The sequence below is a fragment of the Manis javanica genome, chromosome 3 (genome assembly GCF_040802235.1).
Source record: "Manis javanica isolate MJ-LG chromosome 3, MJ_LKY, whole genome shotgun sequence".
NCBI lineage: Eukaryota > Metazoa > Chordata > Mammalia > Pholidota > Manidae > Manis > Manis javanica.
In genome coordinates this window covers 163,429,227-163,452,846 of record NC_133158.1, presented here as the reverse complement: position 1 = coordinate 163,452,846, position 23,620 = coordinate 163,429,227, and the positions used below count along the sequence as shown (strand labels likewise).

General features: G+C 39.1%; 1 protein-coding gene across 1 annotated transcript in view; it reads right to left on the bottom strand.

The window, feature by feature from the left end:
- Positions 1–23,620, bottom strand: part of TRIM42 (tripartite motif containing 42) — a 48,515-nt gene that overhangs the window by 4,829 nt on the left and 20,066 nt on the right. Inside the window, 1 exon segment of the mRNA XM_073232268.1 lies at positions 11,191–11,415. Within this exon segment, the coding sequence (XP_073088369.1) occupies positions 11,191–11,415 (225 nt within the window).

Here is a 23,620-nt window from a genome sequence, read left to right as displayed (position 1 = left end):
TGGCCTAGTATGTGGTCTATTCTGGAAAATGTTCCATGTGCACTTGAGAAGACTGTGTATCATGCTGCTTTTGGGTGTAGAGTTCTGTAGATGTCTGTTAGGTCCATCTGTTGTAGTGTGTTGTTCAGTGCCTCTGTGTCCTTACTTATTTTCTGTCTGGTTGATCTGTCCTTTGGAGTGAGTGTTGTGTTGTAGTCTCTGAGAATGTATGCATTGCATTCTATTTCCTCCTTTAATTCTGTTAGTATTTGTTTCACAAGTCGGTGCTCCTGTGTTGGGTACACAGATATTTATAATGGTTATATCCTCTTGTTGGACTGAGCCCTTTATCATTATGTAATCTCTTTCTTTATCTCTTGTGACTTTCTTTGTTTTGAAGTCTATTTTGTCTGATAGTAGTACTGCAACACCTGCTTTTTTCTCCCTATTGTTTGCATGAAATATGTTTTTGCCCTTTATCATTATATAATCTCTTTCTTTATCTCTTGTGACTTTCTTTGTTTTGAAGTCCATTTTGTCTGATAGTAGTACTGCAACACCTGCTTTTTTCTCCCTATTGTTTGCATGAAATATGTTTTTCCATCCCTTCACTTTTAGTGTGTGTATGTCTTTGGGTTTGAGGAGAGTCTCTTGTAAGCAGTATATCGATGGGTCTTGCTTTTTATCCATTCTATTACTCTGTGTCTTTTGATTGGTGCATTCAGTCCATTTACATTTAGGGTGATTATAGAAAGATATATACTTGTTGCCATTGCAGGCTTTGGATTTGTGGTTACCAAAGGTTCAAGGTTAGCTTCTTTACTATCTTACTGTCTAACTTAACTCGCTTATTGAGCTATTATAAACACTGTCTGGTGATTCTTTATTTCTCTCCCTTCTTATTCTTCCTCCTCCATTCTTATATGTTAGGTGTTTTATTCTGTACTCTTTTGTGTTTCCCTTGACTGCTTTTGTGGATAGTTGATTTTATTTTTTGCCTTTAGTCAGTATTTGGTTGGTCTGCTTTTTTTTCTGTGATTTTTTTTCCCTCCAGTGCCATCTATTTAGCCTTAGGAGTGCTTTCTTCTAGAGTAGTCCCTTTATAATACACTGTAGAGGTGGTTTGTATGAGGCAAATTCCCTCAACTTTTGCTTGTCTGGGAATTGTTTAATCCCTCCTTCAAATTTAAATAATAGTCCTGCTGGATACAGTATTCTTGGTTCAAGGTGCTTCTGTTTCATTGCATTAAATAGATAATGCCATTCTCTTCTGGCCTGTAAGGTTTCTGTTGAGAAGTCTGATGATAGCCTGATGGGTTTTCCTTTGTAGGTGATCTTTTTTCTCTCTCTGGCTGCCTTTAATCCTCTGTCCTTGTGTTTGATCTTTGCCATTTTAATTGTTATATGTCTTGGTGTTGTCCTCCTTGGGTCCCTTCTGTTCGGAGATCTGTGGGCTTCCATGGTCTGAGAGTCTGTTTCCTCCCCCAGCTTGGGGAAGTTTTTAGCAATTATTTCTTCAAAGACACTTTCTATCTCTTTTTCTCTCTCTTCTTCTTCTGGTATTCCTATAATGTGAATATTGTTCCGTTTGGATTTGTCACGCAGTTCTCTTAATATTCTTTCATTCCTAGAGATCCTTTTATCACTCTCTGCCTCAGCTTCTCTGTATTCCTCTTTTCTGATTTCTATTCCATTAACAGTCTCTTGCACCTCATCCAGTCTTCTCTTAAGTCCTTCTATAGATTGTTTCATTTCTCTTATCTTTCTCCTTACTTCATCCCTTAGCTCTTGCATATTTCTCTGCAGGTCCATCAGCATGGTTATGACCTTTATTTTGAATTCTTTTTCAGGAAGATTGGTTATATCTGTCTCACCAGGCTCTCTCTCTGGGGCTGTATGAATGATTTTTGACTGGACCAGATTCTTCTGCATTTTCATGGATATAGAAGTGGTCGTAGGCAGGTAGCATATGTATCAGTTGGGAGAACAATGTCCTTTCCTGCTTGCTGGTCACCTTGCCCTTCTCTGCAGCTGTGTTGGTTACCTGCACACTGGGAGCAGTCCCTGGGATAATCCCCTGAGCTGCCGTGGGCGGGGCCACCCTCAGGCTAGCCTAGAGCTCCGTGGGGGGTCGCTGGCACATTGGGTGTGTTTTCCTGCGAGAACAGCACCCCCTCATGCCCTCTGGATCTTGCTCCAGCTTCCTCTGTCTGTGCTACAGCTACATGCCAGCAGCAGCCTCTGGGTCTGTGCCAGTTAACTGTGTGCTGGGAGGAGACTCTGTGTGGTTGCTGTGGGCAGAGCTGTTTTCCAGCTGATCCGCAGCTGTGGTGGGTCAGCCAGTTTGCTTGCAGCACTGGTGGGGGGGAATGAATGGCAGGCTGCTTATCACTGTGAGGGGCTTTGGGGATATGTTACTACTCCCCAGGTGGTTGGGACCCCTGAGGTTCCTTAAGATTCCTAGCCTGCTAGGCTGAGTGTGCCAGGATGATTTTGTCCAGCCATTAAGCCTTTGTCCCTTTAAGACTTTTAAAAACACCTGCTTTTCTTTTGTCCCAGGGTTGCTGGCTGTGGAGACCCACTCACAAATTTTACTTTTCCATTTTTCTAATAGCCAGTACACCATGCAATGTGTGTCTGTGCTCCTGGTGCAGATTACTAGGGCTGGTTATTTAGCAGTCCTGTGCTTCCACTCCTCCCCACTCTGATTCTTTTCCTCCTACCAGTGAGCTGGGGTGGGGGGAGTGCTTGAGTCCTGCCGGGTCACAGCTTTGTATCTTACCCTCTTCATGAGATGCTGAGTTCTTGCAGATGTAGATGTAGCCTGGTTGTTGTATATTCTGGTTTCTCTTTTAGGAGTAGTTGTATTTGTTGTATTTTCAAAAATATATATGGTTTTGGGAGGAGATTTCCACCACCCTACTCACACCACCATCTTTGACAGACCCCTGTTTGACTTTATTACCAGACTGTGAGCATGTTGATTGGGGTGTGGGCAATGACAGTCTTTCCTCTCTGTAATCCCAACATTGGTTATAGTAAAGAGAAGATTCTTAGACAAGCGGATGAAAGGTGAATAGAACCATAATTTGTAAATCTGCCAGTTACTTTCCTTTGATGCTTCATACTACCTTTGATCACAGTAAATGGTCAGTGCTACCTACAAAAGGTAGATTGCACTGGGTAGTGGGACCCTCCTGGAAGTCTCACCAACTCAGCTTATGTGTGGCTCTCCATGCCTTACCTTGAAGGTGGTGGGGTTCTCCATTTCTCTGGTTTGGTAGCATTCCTGTTCCTTCCAATACATATTTACTAAGAGGCATTTAGGGAGTGTGGTTGAGATCCAGGGATGAGAGACAGCCCACTGAATCAATGGGCTCTGTCTAGATAAATCAAGACTCACAGGGCAGATGGGGAGGGGGTGAGGATTGGATGGTGAAGGGCAATGCTTGTACAAAGCACAAAGTGTCTACATGCAAAGATTTTAACTTTTTATGTTCATTTTCAAAGGGAAAGGGCAAAAAGAAGTAGACACTCATTACCATTATGTTCTCTAGTTTTATAAAATTTATTTTCAGTTTTAGAGAAAACAGGGCTTCATGCAAGGTAAAGATCTTTTTATATACATTATATATGACATTAGATTACCCACTGCTGGATTATTACATATGACATTAGTGGAGATAGCACATAAAGATAATGCTGACAAAAGTAATATAAACAGTGTAAGATATACACACAGAGCTATCAGGGGTCAATGAAGAAAGGATAGTAGTGTTGTGACAGACATGGAATTGGCTTTTAAAAAATAGGAGATTTGAGTTCTGCCTTAAAGTATAATCAGGAGATATACTCCAGAGATAAAGACTGTGTGTGACATGTGAATGGTGCGGTGGGGACTGAGGTGAGTCTATGAACAAGGGAACCAGATGAAATGTGACAGAAGAAACAGAGAACAGAAATTGAGGTACCAAAGAAATTGAAATGATAGTTGACATCCCCTTCCCCACCCAAAGTTCTTGGATAGTTTTCCAAGTGGATTTTCCCAAAATTTAAGAAAGAGTTGTTCTGGAAAATAGGAAAAGAACTAGAGTTTTGTACCTCATTTTCTCAAGCTAGTAAAATAATGATTCCAGGACCAGATAAAAATAATATCAGCAAAACATTTTAGGTCCAGTCACTTATGATCATAGATGCAACAATTCAAAATAAAATATGAGTTAACTAAAATCAAGTATGTTAAAAAGTAATACATCATGATCACATAGGATTTAGTGCATAAATGCAAGTAGAGATTAACATCAGAAAATCAATGTAATTCATTTCATTAATGCCTAAAAGAGTAAAATCATATGATTGTTTCAATACAAAAAAACCCCATAAGATCGCACAAGCTCTCGGAAATTTAGAAAGGGAAGGAAATTTCCTTAACTTAGTAAGGATTATACACCACAAAAGCTAAATCAATACTCCTCATAGCTTAGTGGAGAAACATTAAGTTCAGGAATGAGACAAGGGTAACAACTATTATGGCTGCCATTCTCTGTATGACTCATGGCCCTGGCCAAAGTTATAAGGAAAGAAAAAGGAATAGAGGTTTAAGGATCATAAAGAAAGAGATATAACTATCGTTATTTATGGATGATAAGATTATATACATGGAAAAACAAACTGGATCAATAGATAGATTCTCTTAATAATAAGAGAGTTTATGAGATAGCTGGACTCAAGATTAACCTACAAACAACCAATAGACTTTATTCTAAGCAAGCAATATATTAGAAAATGTAATCAAATGTAAAATAACATTGATAATATCAATAGAGACTATAAATTATCTGATTTAAAAAGGAACATGTAGTATCTTTATGAGCAGGACTTAAAAGCCCTAATTAAGCATGTGGAAGATGAACTGCATAAATGTCAGATATATTACAAAAATACTAATTGATTATGGAGACTCAAGACCTTCCTAATCAAATTCCACCTGGATTTTTATTTTAGGAATTTAATTTATTTACTCCAAAATTTATATGAAGGAATATAAATGTCTAGTGAGACAAACCTTAAAAAAAGAAAGAAGGGTAATGGGAAGACTTACTGTAGCAGTTCATCAAGATAGCATAAAACTGAGGTTAAACAACAATAAGACTCGTGTGGTATTGACATAAGAATAGACAAATAGACCAACAGGATATACTGGAGAGCTTGGAGACACATCCCTAGATATTCGGCAATTTAATATAAGATCAAAGTAGCACCTTTACTATCTACTTGGGAAAAATGGCTCCCTAGATGGCCAAAAAGTATATCCCTACCTAGCTCTGCATACAAAGGTGGATTCGAGACAGAGTAAAGTCCTAAATTTGAAAGGTGAATCTAAAGTTAATAGAAGAATATGTGGGAGATTATTTCTGTGATCTAAGTATACAGGAGGACTTTTTAAAGAAAACTTCAAAAGGTCAAACCATAAGGAAAAATAATTGGTGACATTGATCACATCAAAATTGAAGATTTCTGCTGTTTCATGAAGTACACTATGAACAAAGTTAATAGACAAATGTCAGAATGGAGAACATATTAGCAATGCCTAAAGCCATTATCTAGAATTCATAAGGACATACTGCAAATCTCTAAAAAAGAAAAATGCAATAGAAAAAAGGGCAAAGATTATTTAGCAGGCTATTGACAGAAGAAAAAATCCTGAAAACTAACAAGCATATGAAATGAAATTTAAAACAATAAGGAGATAGTAGTTTATACCTATCGAGCTAGCAAAATACTAGAAAACTGGATCATGCTAAATGTAGGGAGGGCTTAGGATTTGAAGGCCCTCATTCATTTCTTATGAAGTATATGTGTAGGCAGTCAAATCAAGTATTCACATTCTTCCAGGCCGAGCAATTTCACTCCCAGTATACATCTGTTGGGTTGCACTGTGTCCTCTCAAAATTCCTCTGTTGAAGTCCTACCGCCCAACTACTTCAGAATGTAACTGCATTTGGAAATAGAACCTTAGAAGAGGTGATGAAGTTAAAATGAGGTCATTAGAGTGGGATCTCATCCAATCTGACTGGTGTCGTTATAAGAGGAGGAAATTTGGACACAGAGACACACCAGAGGGGCACTCACACAGAGCAAAGGTCATGTGAGGACACAGGGAGAGGCAGATGTCTGCAGGCCAAAGAGAGAGAGGCCTCAGGAGAAACCAGGTTTGCTGGAACCTTGATTTTGGACTTCTGGATTCCAGAACTGTGAGACAATCAATTTCTGCTGTTTAAGCCACCCCATCTGTAGCATTTTGATATAGCAGCCCTAGGAAACTAATATGATTTCCCACAGAAATGCTCGCACCCTTGTCCCACCCACTAAGAGTCATGAATGAGGCAATTCACTGCAGCATTATTGAAGGTAACCTGGGCATCCATCCTGGCTGAGTAGACAGATAAAGTGTGGTGAACAAATGTGTACTGTGAAGGAATAGGCTTTAGGAGTAAGGGAGTAAGTGTGCATAACAACTGGGTGGACCATAGAAACAGTATTTGGGAGGAAAAGGTAAAAAGCAATGTAAGACAGGTAACGCAATACTACTTGTGCACATTAACAACACATTCAAAACAAAACACACTTGTAGGAGCACTTACAGCAAAAAGATACACAGAAAACACATCAGAATGGACATCTAGGGAGAAATGGTCACTAAAGGGAATGCGTATGTAAACAAGAAAAGGACCTTGTATAGACAAGTGTTGATAAGGGACCATGAACTGAGGTGTATAGTTAATTCAACCCTCTGTTATGAGGCTAAAAACAATAGGTCCAGCTGGAACCTAAATTATCCTTGCTCTGAGTGTCAAGCCTCTACGGGGTAAGGGTGGAGGGATCAATAAGGCTTTATTTACATGAAGGATCAAGTTGCTCTTTGGAAAAGAATGAATCCTGAGGAGACAAAGTGCAAACAATTTGATTTCATTTCAGGGCCTGGAGGCACTGTGAGATGTGGGTAGGTAGGGGGTAGGTTTGGGGCATTCTGAGTGTGAAACAAGATCGGTCACTCAGATTGCTTTCCAACTCCAAACCCTGAGACGTGCATCTCTGCCTAGGAGAGGGTCTGCAGTAGGAACAGGGGAAAAACCAGAAGGGGGATTTCATGAAACCAAGCTAAGTTCACCAGCATGGCCAGGCATTCCTCCTGTGTGCTAGAGTTCAAGCCTGATGCACCCTTCACAGGACTTAGGGTAGCTGGCAGAGCTACTTCCCGAGCATACGTGAGACACATGGGGATCTGCAGTACAGACTGAGAAGGGATTTGAGAAGATGGGTGGGGGCAGGGGTTGTGCATTTCCTAAAGAGCATTTCCCCATGGGGAAAGACCAAGAACAGAATCAGTGTGTGACTATGTGGAGCCTAAATTTTTATCTCCAAATCTGATGTAATCTGGGGCATCTGGTTTACAGATTGAGGTAGGAAGAATAATGCACCCCTCCCCCATCCGTGTCCTAATCACTGAATTTATGATTATGTTATGTTACATGGCAACGGGTAATTAAGGTTGCTAATCAGCTGGCTTTAAGATAGGGAGGTTATCCTGAATCACCATGTCAGTCCAATGTAATCACAAGAGTCTGTCAAAGCGGAAGAGGGAGGCAGAAGAAGGACTTAGGAGGGACTCAGCCTAATGCTGCTGGCTTTGAAAGTGAAGGTGCCATGAGCCAAGGAAGGATGGTGGCTGTTATAAGCTGGAAAAAGCAAGGAAATGGATTTTCCCATAGAGCCTCCAGAAGGAACACAGCTCTGCTCACACCATGCCTTTGCCCAGTGACACCAATTTTGGACTTTTGATCTACAGTATTGTAAGATAATAAGTATGTATTGTTTAAATGACTAATTTATTACAGTAGCAACTGGAAACAATGCACAGAGGGAAAGTTAGATTAGACATGGGAAGATTTCCTGGAAGCTAGCTGAGATTTGAAGTCAGACAGAACCAATCAAAGCAAGGAGACTATTTTCAGAAACAGGGATGGTGGTCAGCAGGTACACCAAGGACTAGAGGAAGAGCAGGAGGAGAAAAAGGTACATGACTTTTGAGGCCAAAGGGTACATGACCTGCTAAAAACACATTTCTCCATCCCTTCAAAAATATCAATTAGGCTCTTGGGTGTTAAAGGCTCTCAACTAGGGTCCATGGCCCAAAAGAGATGAATAAGGCCAACATGGTACCTGTTCTCACAGAGCATACAGACTAGTGGAACCGGGCCTTGGACTCACGTACACCAGCCCAAGTCCAGTGCTCTTTTCAATGCATGATCTTCTCTCAAAAAAAAAATAGTTCTACTGTCACTGCTGTTGCTTTAGCAACATCCTGCCAGAGTGAGGTGGCAGGTCCCCATGGCTCAGCCCACCTGCCCAGACTTAGCTGTGTCTGATTACAGTGCAGGGGGACACAGCTCCCATATTGGATGAGACCTAGGTTCCCCCTCAGCACCTTCTTCAAATTCTAGAAGGCCATTTTCTCTCTCTGAGCCTCAGTTTCCTCATCTGTAAAACAGAGGCAATAACTTCCTGCCTTCCAAGCAATTGGGATGAGTGTGGTAATGAATATACAGTTGCTGACACCAAGTTGGCCTTTAATAAATCGTACCTTTAAAAAGCTTTGAAGTTAGTTTTCATGCTTTGTGTATTATATAGTTCAAATAAAATCCTTTAAATAATCAGCAAGCCACAGACTATGAAAATCAAATATAAAAGGTGTTATTTCACTTCCTTTACAAAAGTACATATGAGGGAAATATTGTATTTTGGATAAGAAATGATTCTGCTGCCTCATTACAGCATTTTAAATGAAACCTTTCAGGAATATCTGCAGAGAACTGATGCCAATGGAAAAATATTTCGATTTTATAGGAAAGAGCTGAAGTCATTACTTTTATGAAGCTTTATAAATGTCATTCAAACACACCATCTTTTTTTCATTTGCCACTGAAGCCTTTACTTATGCAAATCATGACAAATGTTAAGGAAACCTGTGTTTCTCCTGGAATGCTAATACAATCACAAAGAGGGAGGAAGAATTACTTCTGAAGGAAAAATCTATATTGCAGCCCTGCAAGTCAGATAAAAATGAAGCTTCTAGAAAACCTCATTAATTAGTGCTCTGCTCATTTAGAAATTGTGTGAAAAAAGCAAAGAAACTGGAATGAGTTTCCTTTTTAGGAAGTACAAATTAATCATGTAAACACAATTTCAGGTGGAAATATGTCTTGACTGACTATGTAACACAGTTAACAGCTTTCAGACATCTTATGGCACTTTTTAATTATTAATTTTATTTATCAATTTATTTCTTCACTCCTTAGACATTCATTCATCTGTTCATTTGTTTGGTCACATTTTCACTCATGTATTCATTCAACAACCATTAAGAGCCAGCTATATGCACAAAGCTGTGGTAAGCACTGTGGAGAAAGAAAGATAAATTAGACAAAAATTTTGTTCTTAAGGAGTTCAGAGTTTCAGAGTGATGGCAAAACACCTGCCTAAAAAAGGCTGACACACTTCAGTCTCTCCATGCCTGTCCATGTGCCGAGCATCTAAAAATGACAGAAGATACATTAAAAAAAAATTAGTAACAGCACTGCATGCTCTGCATGGGCACGACTTTTTTGAGGAATTTCTAAAAGATGAGAAGGCAGATGGAATCGGATGGAAGGAAAAATCCACAGCCGAAAGGACATGCTGCAAAACATGGTAGCAGCTGTGGGTGTTCCATGCTCTGGCGAGAAGGGTTTCCACAAGAACTGGGCTCTGGGGCAACTGCCAGACAGGTAACTGGCTGGGGGGTGGAGGGTAGCAGGAAGGGCAGCTAGGTTGACTTTCTCATCCCACTTCCTTCCCATGTGAGTGTCTGACCTCTGTGGGAAAGGAGGGGGTGCATGTGGGTGCTGGGCTCACCCTTGGAACTTGCAATAAGGATGGAGTAGGGAGGCCCCATCCCCAGGAGACTTGCTACTGGTGTCCTACCAACAGCATGGTCCTGCCCACAGCCTATCTCCTGCTTCCTTTCATCACTAGAGCTGGCAGCCAATCGGATTATTTTCTGCAAACATTTGACCAGAGACAAAGGGAGTGTAGCTAGTCAGATTGTGTTGGTTACACAGACTGTCATGTGTTGGGCCATGAAAATCTAAAACCACATGCAAGCCTAATTTAGGAGAGGAGAAATTATGAGCTAGCTGAAAGTGGGGCAGATTCAGAGAAAAACAGATGGAAGGGGGTGTGGTGGGCAGGGAGAGAGAGAGAGAGACAGAGAGAGAAAGAAGACATAGGATTGACTGATGGAGAGATTGAGAGAAACTGATGACTTTTCAGTCCCCTTGCGTATCAGCTGTATCTCCTGGCTGGAAATGGTTTCATGAGACCTCCCTCCCTTTCCTTTCTCTGTACCATGAACTTCCCTTTATGGAAGCTGAAATGAATGGACTTACTCTCTTTACTTCTAAAGAATCCCTGATTGAGACATAATCCTCGGTGATTCCAAAGAACACCATCATGGTTGTACAGTAAGATAGCTCTGGGCATTTTTGATATTTTTCTTCTTTTTCACCTTTGAATATCAGTAAAAGTATACTCTTGAAGGTATGTCCCCTGGGGCCATAAAGAAGAATCATCCTTGCATCACAAAGAAGATAGGAATAATCCTGTCCCTGTTTTTGGAGTCCACACTGACCTGCTCAGTGGCTATTCCTTGACTTTCAGATAAACGTAAGTATATCCTAAATATTGCATGGGACATACTTATATTAAAAAACTACTCATGTATGTGTTCTGTATTTGTTAAATCCAGCACTCTGTCCTTGCTTTGAGTCACCACCAGGGCTAACACAACTCTTTTTTGCCTTTCTCACACCACAATTATTTATCTCCTAGACTCTGAGCTTGAAGGCACGGATTATGTCTTATTTTCCTCTGACTCTCTCCAACCTAACAAAATGCCTGGCACAAATGCTTTTTCAAACTGAACTAACAATTCTCGGGCCTCATTTGCAAAGTTGGTTGAGGCCAGTAGCCCTCTCTCTCTGGCTCTCAGTTAACCAATCTTCTGGGTTTAGAGGGGCCAAGTACTTGGTGGGTCCTGTGATCTCATGATCATCCTAACAGAATGGCATCCAGAGTTTATAAAGAAAATCTGAGGAATAATGTGCACAGTACCTTGCAGATGTCACTCCATTGCCCAGGACCTTTATTGTTGATGGCTCTAACTTTAAAAAAATATTCAGTGTTGGGGGTCAGGTTGTGCAGCTCCACATTCTGCTGCATTATGTCCTGAATTTGTCCACAGAACTCTGCCTGCACATTGTTAGGTGGGGAATTAATGAGTTCATAGAATTCCATCTCAAAAGAGACCACATCTTCTGCTGGGCATGTCCAGTAAACCTGTAAATAAATGAACATGTGGGTGTGGTACACACCATTCAGCTTTCTTTCCCATAAAGATTTGTGTCACTAACTATCCGTGGGATGTTTAAGCTAACGCCATCCCTTCTAGCTGCTGAAGACTGAATTCAACTGTGTACAATAGTTTTGAAAGCTGTGTGATGAAGCCTGCCATGATACTTGTAATGCCTTTCAAGAATTGAAGAACGCGCCTTGTTACCGTCAGTCAACAGGGAGGTGACAGTTGTCTTTCTGAAAATGCTACCCAAAGTAGCTACCATTTATTGAATACCTATTATGCATCAGATTTTGTGTCTGATATTGCCCAGCTCATTTAGTCCTCATACTCCCTGGAAGGGAGATTTTATTATGCCATGTTAAAGTTGAGGCTTAGAAATACTACATTTAGCAAATTCCAATGGAACCACAGAGTACTAGAAAATAAAAAAGTGTATCTATTCCAACCCTATGTTTTATTATTTATTTATTCATTCATTCACTTATTTATTTATTTATTTAAAATTGAAGTATAATTTATATATAATATGTTTCTTCAACTATACAATAGTGATTCAACAGTTATGCACATTATTAAATCCTCACCGCAACTAGTGCAGTTACTGTCAAAATAGGAAGATATTGCAGAACCATGGACTGTTCTCCATGCTGCACTTCCATCCTGTGACTAACTTATATAATGCCTGAGATTTTGTGCCTCCTTATCCCCTTCACCCTCACACCCCTCCCCCTCCCCCATGGTAACCACCAATCACTTCTCAGGGTCTATGAGTCTACTGCTCTTTTATTCATTTTGTTTTGTTTTGTTTTGTTTTTAGATTCAACATATAAGTGAAATCGTAAGGTATTTATGAAAGGCCTATACCCTGAAAACTACAAGACACTCCTAAGAGAAATTAAAGAAGATAGCAATATAAAGAAACTTATCCCATGCTCATGGATAGGAAGAATTAATATTGGCCATCAAAATGGCCATCCTGCCTAAAGCAATCTACAGATTCAATGCAATTCCTATCAAAATACCAACAGCATTCTTCAAGAACTAGAGAAAATCATTCTAAAATCCATATTGAACCACAAAAGACCTCGAATAGCCAAAGCAATTCTGAGAAGGAAGAATAAAGCTGAGGGCATTACACTCCCCAACTTCAAGCTCTACTACAAAGCCACAGTAGTCAAGACAATTTGGTACTGACACAAGAACAGACCCATAGACCAATGGAACAGACTAGAGAGCCCTGATATAAACACAACAATATATGGTCAATATATATGATAAAGGAGCCATGGATATACAATGGGGAAATGACAGCCTCTTCAACAGCTGGTGTTGGCAAAACTGGACAGCTCCATGCAAGAGAATGAAACTGGATTATCATTTAACCCCATACACAAAAGTAAACTTGAAATGGATCAAAGACCTGAATGTAAGTCATGAAACCATTGAACTCTTAGAAGATAACATAGGCAAAAATCTCCTGAATATAAGCATGAGCAACTTCTTCCTGAAAGCGTCTCCTCAAGCAAGGGAAACAGAAGCAAAAATGAACTCATGGGACAACATCAAACTAAAAAGTTTCTGTACAGCAAAGGACACCATCAACAGAACAGAAAGGCATCCTACAGTATGGGAGAATATATTTGTAAATGACATATCTGACAAGGGGTTAACATCCAAAATATATAAAGAACTCACATGCCTCAATACCCAAAAAGCAAATAACCTGATTAACAAATGGGCAGAAGATATGAAGAGACAATTCTCCAAAGAAGAAATTCAGATGGCCAACAGACACATGAAAAGATGTTCCACATCACTAATCATCAGGGAAATGCAAATTAAAACCACAATGAGATATCACCTCACACCAGTAAGGATGGCCAGCATTGTAAAGAAAAAAAAAAAACTAAGAACAACAAATGCTGGCGAGGATGTGGAGAAAGGGGAACCCTCCTACACTGCTGGTGAGACTAGTAAGCTAGTTCAACCATTGTGGAAAGCAATATGGAGGTTCCTCAAAAAAAATTAAAAATAGAAATATCTTTTGACCCGAGAATCCCACTCCTTGGAATATTTACCCAAAGAATACAACTTCTCAGATTCAAAAAGACATATGCACCCCTATGTTTATCGCAGCACTTTTTACAATAGCCAAGAAATGGAAGCAACCTAAGTGTCCATCAGTAGATGAATGGATAAAGAAGATGTGGTACATATACACAATGGAATACTATTCAGACATAAGAAAGAAACAATCCTATAATTTGCAACAACATGGATGGAGCTGGAGGATATTATGCTCAGTGAAATAAGCCAGATGGAGAAAGACAAATGCCAAATGACTTCCCTCATTTGTGGAGTATAACAATGAAGCAAAACTGAAGGAACAAAATAGCAGAGACTCAGAGACTCCAAGAATGAAGTAATGGTTACCAAATGGGAGGGTTGTGGGAGGACATGTGGGGAGGGAGGGAGAAGGGGATGGAGGGGTATTATGTTTAGTACACATGGTGTGGGGGATCAGGGGAAAACAGTGTAGCACAGAGAAGGCACATAGTGGATCTATGGCATCTTTCTCCACTGATGGACAGTGAGTGCATTGGGGTATGGGTGGGGACTTGATAATATGGGTAAATGTAGTAACCACATTGTTTTTTCATGTGAAACCTTCATAAGAGTGTATATCAATCATACCTTTATAAAAAAAATAAGGTGTTTGTCTTCCTCCACCTGGCTTATTTCACTTAGCTTAATACCCTTTAGGTCCATCCATGTTGTCCTAAATGGCAGGATTTCTTTCTTTTTTTGTGGCTGATCAGCACTTTCATTACTTCCATATCTTGGCTATTGTAAATAATGCATATACATAGAGGTGCATATATTTTTTTGAATCAGAGATTTCATTTTCTTTGGATGAATTCCTGGAAGTGGAGTTACTGGGTTATATGGTATTTCCGTTTTTAGTTTTTTTAGGGAACCTCCATACTTCTTCCCATAGTGGCTTCACCAATTTACATTCCCACCAATAGTGTAGGAGGGTTCTCTTTTCTCCACATCCTCACCAACACTTGTTATTTGTTGTCTTTTGTATAGTGGCTGTTTTAACCAGTGTGGGGTGATATCTCATTGTGCTTTTGATTTTCATTTCACTGGTAATTAGTGATGGGGAGCATCTTTTCAAGTGCCTATTGACCATCTTTATTTCTTCTTTGTAGAAATATCTGTTCAGACCCTCCCCTTATTTTTAATTGATTTACTTATTTTTTTTTGGTGTTGAAGTGTATGAGTTCTTCATCTATTTTGGATGTTAACTCCTTATCAGATAAAGTGTTTATAAATATGTTCTCCCATACTGTAGGTTGCCTTTTTGTTCTGCTGATGGTGTCCTTTGCTGTACAGAAGCTTTTTAGCATGATGTAGTCCTACTTGTTCATCTTTGCTTTTGTTTCCCCTGCCCCAGGGAGATGTGTCTGGAAAAAAATTGCTCATGCTTATGTTTAAGAGATTTTTGCCTATGTCTTCTTCTAAGATTTTTATAGTTTCATGTCTTACATTCAGGTTCTTAATCCATTTCGAGTTTACTTTTGTGTATGGGGTTAGACAATAATCCAGTTTCATTCTCTTGCATGTAGCTGTTCACTTTTCCCAACACCATTCATTGAGAAGACTAGGCTTTTCCCCACTGTATATTCTTGGCTCCTTAATGATAGATTATTTGAACATATATGTGTTGGTTTATTTCTGGGCTCTCCATTCTGTTCTATTGATCTGTGTGTTTGTTCTTGTGTTTTGTACTGTTTTGGTTTTGGTAGTTTTGTATTACAGCTTGAAGTCAGGGAGAGTAATACTCCCACAGCTTTGTTCTTCTTTCTCAGGATTTCTATTCAGGGTCTTTTTCAGAACCATATAAATTTTAGGATTATTTGCTCTAGTTCATTGAAAAATGCCATTGGTATTTTAATAGGGGTTGCACTGAATCTTATAAATTGCTTTGGGCAGTATGGCCATTTTGACAATATTAATTCTTCCTATCCTTAGATATGAAGAAGTAGAGCTCGGAGAGGTGAAACAACTTACCCGAGTAATGGAGGATATATGCTCACATGCAAAGCATAAAATATCAACTCTTGAGAAGAAATATATTAACAAGTGTCAATTAACAGATTGTGCCTGGCATATATTTTATAATTATATATATATATTTTTTTCTCATTTTAATTTTTTATTAATATATAGAAAACAAAGTAATGCTTAATTACTCTTTAAAATCGTGGTTCAGTATTTTGTGATACACTTATTCAGAGGTCTGTTTCTAAATTTAGTTTATTTCAATACTTGGCTTATCTTCCAAACACTTTAGTGCACATATCCCACTTTAGAGATCACTGCTCGGTAAACAGCTGGGATAACTGTATTGAAACTAGCCTTTTCATTAAAATCAAAACAAAACTAAAGTAATTTATTTTCCTTTATGAATTTGTATTTGTGAGACAAATTTAAGAAAAATCAGCTTTGGCTTGAGCTTTGAAGATAAACACATCAGTCATAAACAGACTATGACTACAAGTGTCATATTTCACTAACTAGGAAGCCCTAGAGAATGGGGAAAAATTATTGGATAAATAAGTTACATGAAAGAAATGAAAGAACATTGTGCTAGTAATTGTTGATCAAAAAGATTAATTGCTGTTTTTTAAAAATAGTACCCTGTAATTATATTTGTTGGGTGATATCGGGAAGATGCTTTTTCTGAGCTATAGGAGATACAGTTCATAGCCTCTTGGGATGTCTTATAAAAGTATACTTCTTCGTGATATACTCCATCACTTATTGCATTTGCTTTATTGCATTTGAATCAATCAAATTCTTTTCATTGGAAGAGATGGAAAACCAACTTGAATAAGCTTGAGTAAAAAGAAAACTTACTGTCTCATAATCAGTATTCAGGCCCATCTCAAGGGCTTTAACTTGGTTGTCACTTCTGTGTTTCAAGGTGTCTTTTTTTTTTTTTTTGAGAGGGCATCTCTCATATTTATTGATCAAATGGTTGTTAACAACAATAAAATTCAGTATAGGGGGGTCAATGCTCAATGTACAATCATTAATCCATCTCAAGCCTAATTCTCGTCAGTCTCCAATCTTCTGAAGCATAACGAACAAGTTCTTACATGGTGAACGAATTCTTACAGAGTGAATAAATTCTTACATGGTGAACAGTACAAGGGCATTCATCACAGAAACTTTCGGTTTTGATCATGCATTTTGACCTATAAACAATCAGGTCAAATATGAATATTCATTTGATTTTTGTACTTGATTTATATGTTGATCCCACATTTCTCCTATTATTATTATTATTTTTATTTTTAATAAAATGCTGAAGTGGTAGGTAGATGCAAGATAAAGGTAGAAAACATAGTTTAGTGCTGTAAGAAGGCAAATGTAGATGATCAGATGATCAGGTGTGTGCCTATGGACTAAGTATTAATCCAGGCTAGACAAGGGCAGCAAGACATCCACGGATGCAGAAGATTTCTCTCAAAGCAGGGGGGGTGAGGTTCTGAGCCTCACCTCTGTTGATCCCCAAATTCTCACCTGATGGCCCCCCTGCGACTGTGCCTGTCTTAGGTTGTTCCTCCCTTGAGGAATCTTACCCGTCTCTGGCTAACCAGTCATCTTCCGGGGCCATACAGGGAAATGTAAAGTTGGTAAGTGAGAGAGAAGCCATATTGTTTGCAAAGGTTAGCTTTTTACTTCTTTGCAGATTTATGCCCTGTGGCTTCTATGCCCAGCATTTGTCTCGAGGTATCTTTACCACCTGGAGGAATTATGATACTCGGTAAATTCGATATGAGGCACGAATTCTATTTAAGGTTTGTAATTAGGAAGGAAGAAGAAAAGCTATAGATGTAGCATATGAAGGAAACTTGGGAGGATTGATTATTTCTTTGACATATCTTCTTGTATAGTACCTTAAGTATGTATAGGTTTTAAACTACTAACTAATTTGCACACACATATTAACATAATAGGAATACGGTGACATAAACAAAGCAAATCTATAATTACCAGCCATCTCCAGTGAAGCCAAGAAAACCATTTAGGCACCCTAGGCATTTGTGAAAATTTATCTATGATATGATGGATATTTTCCAACTGTACTTGAACCATCAGACAAATTAAAGCAGCCCATTTCTGGGATCTGTTCACATCCCATATGTTCTTTTAACCATAGATAGTCTATAGTCATGAGATTTTGGGGTGCTACAACTTGCACCCCTCCCAACTCCTGGTTGAGTTCCAACAGTACAGATCCAGTCAAATTCGTTGTCTCACTGTATGCACATGCCAGCCTAGACATCTCCCTCCTCCTTCTTATGGCAAGTCCAGGAGACGGTGGGCTGGATGCAGCCACAACCGCAGCATCGTCCGGATCCCTGTGGAGGCTTTTTGATGATCATCCCCCGGCACGAGTCCTCCAGAGAGTGCTCATGCCGGAAGCTCCTCCTCATATCGTATCTTAGTTCATTTTCTGGGTATCCAAGCTAGGCCTTGATCTTCTGCGTAGAAACAAACAGACCCTTTGCCCACACTTTGACATGCCCTCTATACCACTGTGCAGAACTCATTGGAGGTCAGCACACAGTAACTGCTTTTTTTTTTTTTTTAATTAAGAGAAAGGAATATTATCAGAAAAGAGTACTTCCATAGCTGATCATCTGACACCCTTTAAGTGATCAACATTAAGGATATTTAAAGCATGCGTTGATCTTTGATTTACCAATAGTTTTATCCTGTTAAGGAGTAATCCCCCTTTTCTTTCTTTCTTTCTTTTTTTTTTTTTTAATTTTTAATCTACACTTACCTGAAGAATACTATGTTTACTATGCTCTCCCCTATATCAGGTCCCCCCTAACAACCACATTACGGTTACTGTCCATCAGCTTAGCAAAATGTGGTAGAGTCACTACTTGTCCTCTCTGTGTTGTGCAGCCCACCCTCCCCTTTCTCCCTCCCCCCCATGCATGCTAATCTTAATACCCCCCTTCTTCTTCCCCCCCTTATCCCTCCCTGCCCACCCATCCTCCCCAGTTCCTTTCCCTTTGGTACCTGTTAGTCCATTTTTGGGTTCTGTAATTCTGCTGCTGTTTTGTTCCTTCAGTTTTTCCTTTGTTCCTATACTCCTCAGATGAGTGAAATCATTTGGTATTTCTCTTTCTCCTCTTGGCTTATTTCACTGAGCATAATACTCTCCAGCTCCATCCATGTTGCTGCAAATGGTTGGATTTTTCCACTTCTTATGGCTGAGTAGTATTCCATTGTGTATATGTACCACATCTTCTTTATCCATTCATCTACAGATGGACATTTAGGTTGCTTCCAATTCTTGGCTATTGTAAATAGTGCTGCGATAAACATAGGAGTGCATCTGTCTTTCTCAAACTTGATTGCTGCGTTCTTAGGGTAAATTCCTAGGAGTGGAATTCCTGGGTCAAATGGTAGGTCTGTTTTGAGCATTTTGATGCACCTCCATACTGCTTTCCACAATGGTTGAACTAATTTACATTCCCACCAGCAGTGTAGGAGGGTTCCCCTTTCTCCACAGCCTCGCCAACATTTGTTGTTGTTTGTCTTTTGGATGGCAGCCATCCTTACTGGTGTGAGGTGATACCTCATTGTAGTTTTAATTTGCATTTCTCTGATAATTAGCGATGTGGAGCATCTTTTCATGTGTCTCTTGGCCATCTGTATTTCTTTTTTGGAGAACTGTCTGTTCAGTTCCTCTGCCCATTTTTTAATTGGGTTATTTGTTTTTTGTTTGTTGAGGCGTGTGAGCTCTTTATATATTCTGGACGTCAAGCCTTTATCAGATCTGTCATTTTCAAATATATTCTCCCATACTGTAGGGTTCCTTTTTGTTCTATTGATGGTGTCTTTCGCTGTACAGAAGCTTTTCATCTTAATGTACTCCCACTTGCTCATTTTTGCTGTTGTTTTCCTTGCCCGGGGAGATATGTTCAAGAAGAGATCACTCATGTTAATGTCTAAGAGGTTTTTGCCTATGTTTTTTTCCAAGAGTTTAATGGTTTCGTGACTTACATTCAGGTCTTTGATCCATTTTGAGTTTACCTTTGTATATGGGGTTAGACAATGGTCCAGTTTCATTCTCCTACATGTAGCTGTCCAGTTTTGCCAGCACCATCTGTTGAAGAGACTGTCATTTTGCCATTGTATGTCCATGGCTCCTTTATCAAATATTAATTGACCATATATGTTTGGGTTAATTTCTGGGGTCTCTAATCTGTTCCACTGGTCTGTGGCTCTGTTCTTGTGCCAGTACCAAATTGTCTTGATTACTATGGCTTTGTAGTAGAGCTTGAAGTTGGGGAGTGAGATCCCCCCTACTTTATTCTTCTTTTTCAGGATTGCTTTGGCTATTCGGGGTCTTTGGTGTTTCCATATGAATTTTTGAATTATTTGTTCCAATTCATTGAAGAATGTTGCTGGTAATTTGAGAGGGATTGCATCAAATTTGTATATTGCTTTCGGCAGGATGGCCATTTTGACGATATTAATTCTTCCTAGCCATGAGCATGGGATGAGTTTCCACTTATTAGTGTCCCCTTTAATTTCTCTTAAGAGTGACTTGTAGTTTTCAGAGTATAAGTCTTTCACTTCCTTGGTTAGGTTTATTCCTAGGTATTTTATTCTTTTTGATGCAATGGTGAATGGAATTGTTTTCCTGATTTCTCTTTCTATTGATTCGTTGTTAGTGTATAGGAAAGCTACAGATTTCTGTGTGTTGATTTTGTATCCTGCAACTTTGCTGTATTCCGATATCAGTTCTAGTAGTTTTGGAGTGGAGCCTTTAGGGTTTTTTATGTACAGTATCATATCATCTGCAAATAGTGACAGTTTAACTTCTTCTTTACCAATCTGGATTCCTTGTATTTCTTTGTTTTGTCTGATTGCCGTGGCTAGGACCTCCAGTACTATGTTAAATAACAGTGGGGAGAGTGGGCATCCCTGTCTCGTTCCCGATCTCAGTGGAAATGCTTTCAGCTTCTCGCTGTTCAGTATAATGCTGGCTGTGGGTTTATCATATATGGCCTTTATTATGTTGAGGTACTTGCCCTCTATTCCCATTTTGCTGAGAGTTTTTATCATGAATGGATGTTGAATTTTGTCAAATGCTTTTTCAGCATCTTTGGAGATGATCATGTGGTTTTTGTCTTTCTTTTTGTTGATGTGGTGGATGATGTTGATGGACTTTCGAATGTTGTACCATCCTTGCATCCCTGGGATGAACCCCACTTGGTCATGGTGTATGATCCTTTTGATATACTGTTGAATTCTGTTTGCTAATATTTTATTGAGTATTTTTGCATCTACATTCATCAGGGATATTGGTCTGTAATTTTCTTTTTTGGTGGGGTCTTTTCCTGGTTTTGGTATTAGGGTGATGTTGGCTTCATAGAATGAGTTTGGGAGTATTCCCTCTTCTTCTATTTTGTGGAACACTTTAAGGAGAATGGGTATTATGTCTTCTCTGTGTGTCTGATAAAATTCCGAGGTAAATCCGTCCGGCCCCGGGGTTTTGTTCTTGGGTAGTTTTTTGATTACTGTTTCAATTTCTTTGCTTGTAATTGGTTTGTTTAACTTTTGTGTTTCTTCCTTGGTCAGTCTTGGGAGGTTGTATTTTTCTAGGAAGTTGTCCATTTCTTCTAGGTTTTCCAGCTTGTTGGCATATAGGTTTTCATAGTAGTCTTTAATAATTCTTTGTATTTCTGTGGAGTCTGTCGTGATTTTTCCATTCTCATTTCTGATTATGTTGATTTGTGTTGACTCTCTTTTTCTCTTAATAAGTTGGGCTAGAGGCTTATCTATTTTGTTTATTTTCTCAAAGAACCAGCTCTTGGTTTCGTTGATTTTTGCTATTGTTTTATTCTTCTCAATTTTGTTTATTTCTTCTCTGATCTTTATTATGTCCCTCCTTCTGCTGACTTTAGGCCTCATTTGTTCTTCTTTTTCCAGTTTTAATAATTGTGATGTTAGACTATTCATTTGGGATTGTTCTTCCTTCTTCAAGTGTGCCTGGATTGCTATATACTTTCCTCTTAAGACTGCTTTCGCTGCATCCCACAGAAGTTGGGGCTTAGTGTTGTTGTTGTCATTTGTTTCTATATATTCCTTGATCTCTATTTTGATTTGTTCATTGATCCATTGATTATTTAGTAGCATGTTGTTAAGCCTCCATGTGTTTGTGAGCCTTTTTGTTTTCTTTGTAGAATTTATTTCTACTTTCATACCTTTGTGGTCTGAAAAATTGGTTGGTAGAATTTCAATATTGTGGAATTTACTGAGGCTCTTTTTGTGAGCTAGTATGTGGTCTATTCTGGAGAATGTTCCATGTGCACTTGAGAAGAATGTATATCCTGTTGCTTTTGGATGTAAAGTTCTATAGATGTCTATTAGGTCCATCTGTTCTAGTGTGTTGTTCAGTGCCTGTGTGTCTTTACTTATTTTCTGCCTGGTGGATCTATCCTTTGGGGTGAGTGGTGTGTTGAAGTCTCCTACAATGAATGCATTGCAGTCTATTTCCCTCTTTAGTTCTGTTAGTATTTGCTTCACATATGCTGGTGCTCCTGTATTGGGTGCATATATATTTAGAATGGTTATATCCTCTTGTTGGACTGAGCCCTTTATCATTATGTAGTGGCCTTTTTTATCTCTTGTTACTTTCTTTGTTTTGAAGTCTATTTTGTCTGATATTAGTACTGCAACCCCTGCTTTCTTCTCACTGTTGTTTGCCTGAAATATGTTTTTCCATCCCTTGACTTTTAGTCTATGCTTATCTTTGGGTTTAAGGTGAGTTTCTTGTAAGCAGCATATAGATAGGTCTTGCTTTTTTATCCATTCTATTACTCTATGTCTTTTGATTGGTGCATTAAGTCCATTTACATTTAGGGTGACTATTGAAAGATATGTACTTATTGCCATTGCAGGCTTTAGATTCATGGTTACCAAAGGTTCAAGGTTAGCTTCTTTAGTATCTTACTGCCTAACTTAGCTCGCTTATTGAGCTGTTATATACACTGTCTGGAGATTCTTTTCTTCTCTCCCTTCTTATTCCTCCTCCTCCATTCTTCATATGTTGTGTGTTTTGTTCTGTGCTCTTTTTAGGGGTGCTCCCATCTAGAGCAGTCCCTGTAGGATGCCCTGTAGAGGTGGTTTGTGGGAAGCAAATTCCCTCAGCTTTTGCTTGTCTGGGAATTGTTTGATCCCACCATCATATTTAAATGATAGTCGTGCTGGATACAGTATCCTTGGTTCAAGGCCCTTCTGTTTCATTGCATTAAGTATATCATGCCATTCTCTTCTGGCCTGTAGGGTTTCTGTTGAGAAGTCTGATGTTAGCCTGATTGGTTTTCCTTTATAGGTGACCTTTTTCTCTCTAGCTGCCTTTAAAACTCTTTCCTTGTCCTTGATCCTTGCCATTTTAATTATTATGTGTCTTGGTGTTGTCCTCCTTGGATCCTTTCTGTTGGGGGTTCTGTATAATTCCATGGTCTGTTCGATTATTTCCTCCCCCAGTTTGGGGAAGTTTTCAGCAATTATTTCTTCAAAGACACTTTCTATCCCTTTTCCTCTTTCTTCCTCTTCTGGTATCCCTATAATACGAATGTTTTTCCTTTTGTATTGGTCACATATTTCTCTTAGTGTTGTTTCATTCCTGGAGATCCTTTTATCTCTCTCTATGTCAGCTTCTATACGTTCCTGTTCTCTGGCTTCTATTCCTTCAATGGCCTCTTGCATCTTATCCATTCTGCTTATAAATCCTTCCAGGGATTGTTTCACTTCTGTGATCTCTTTCCTGACATCTGTGATCTCCTTCCGGACTTCATCCCACTGCTCTTGCATTTTTCTCTGCATCTCATCCCATTGCTCTTGCATTTTTTTCTGCATCTCTGTCAGCATGTTCATGATTTTTATTTTGAATTCTTTTTCAGGAAGACTAGTTAGGTCTGTCTCCTTCTCAGGTGTTGTCTCTGTGATCTTTGTCTGCCTGTAGTTTTGCCTTTTCATGGTGATAGAGATAGTTTGCAGAGCTGGTACAAGTGACCGCTGGAAGAGCTTCCCTTCTTGTTGGTTTGTAGCCTTTTCCTGGGAGAATAGCGACCTCTA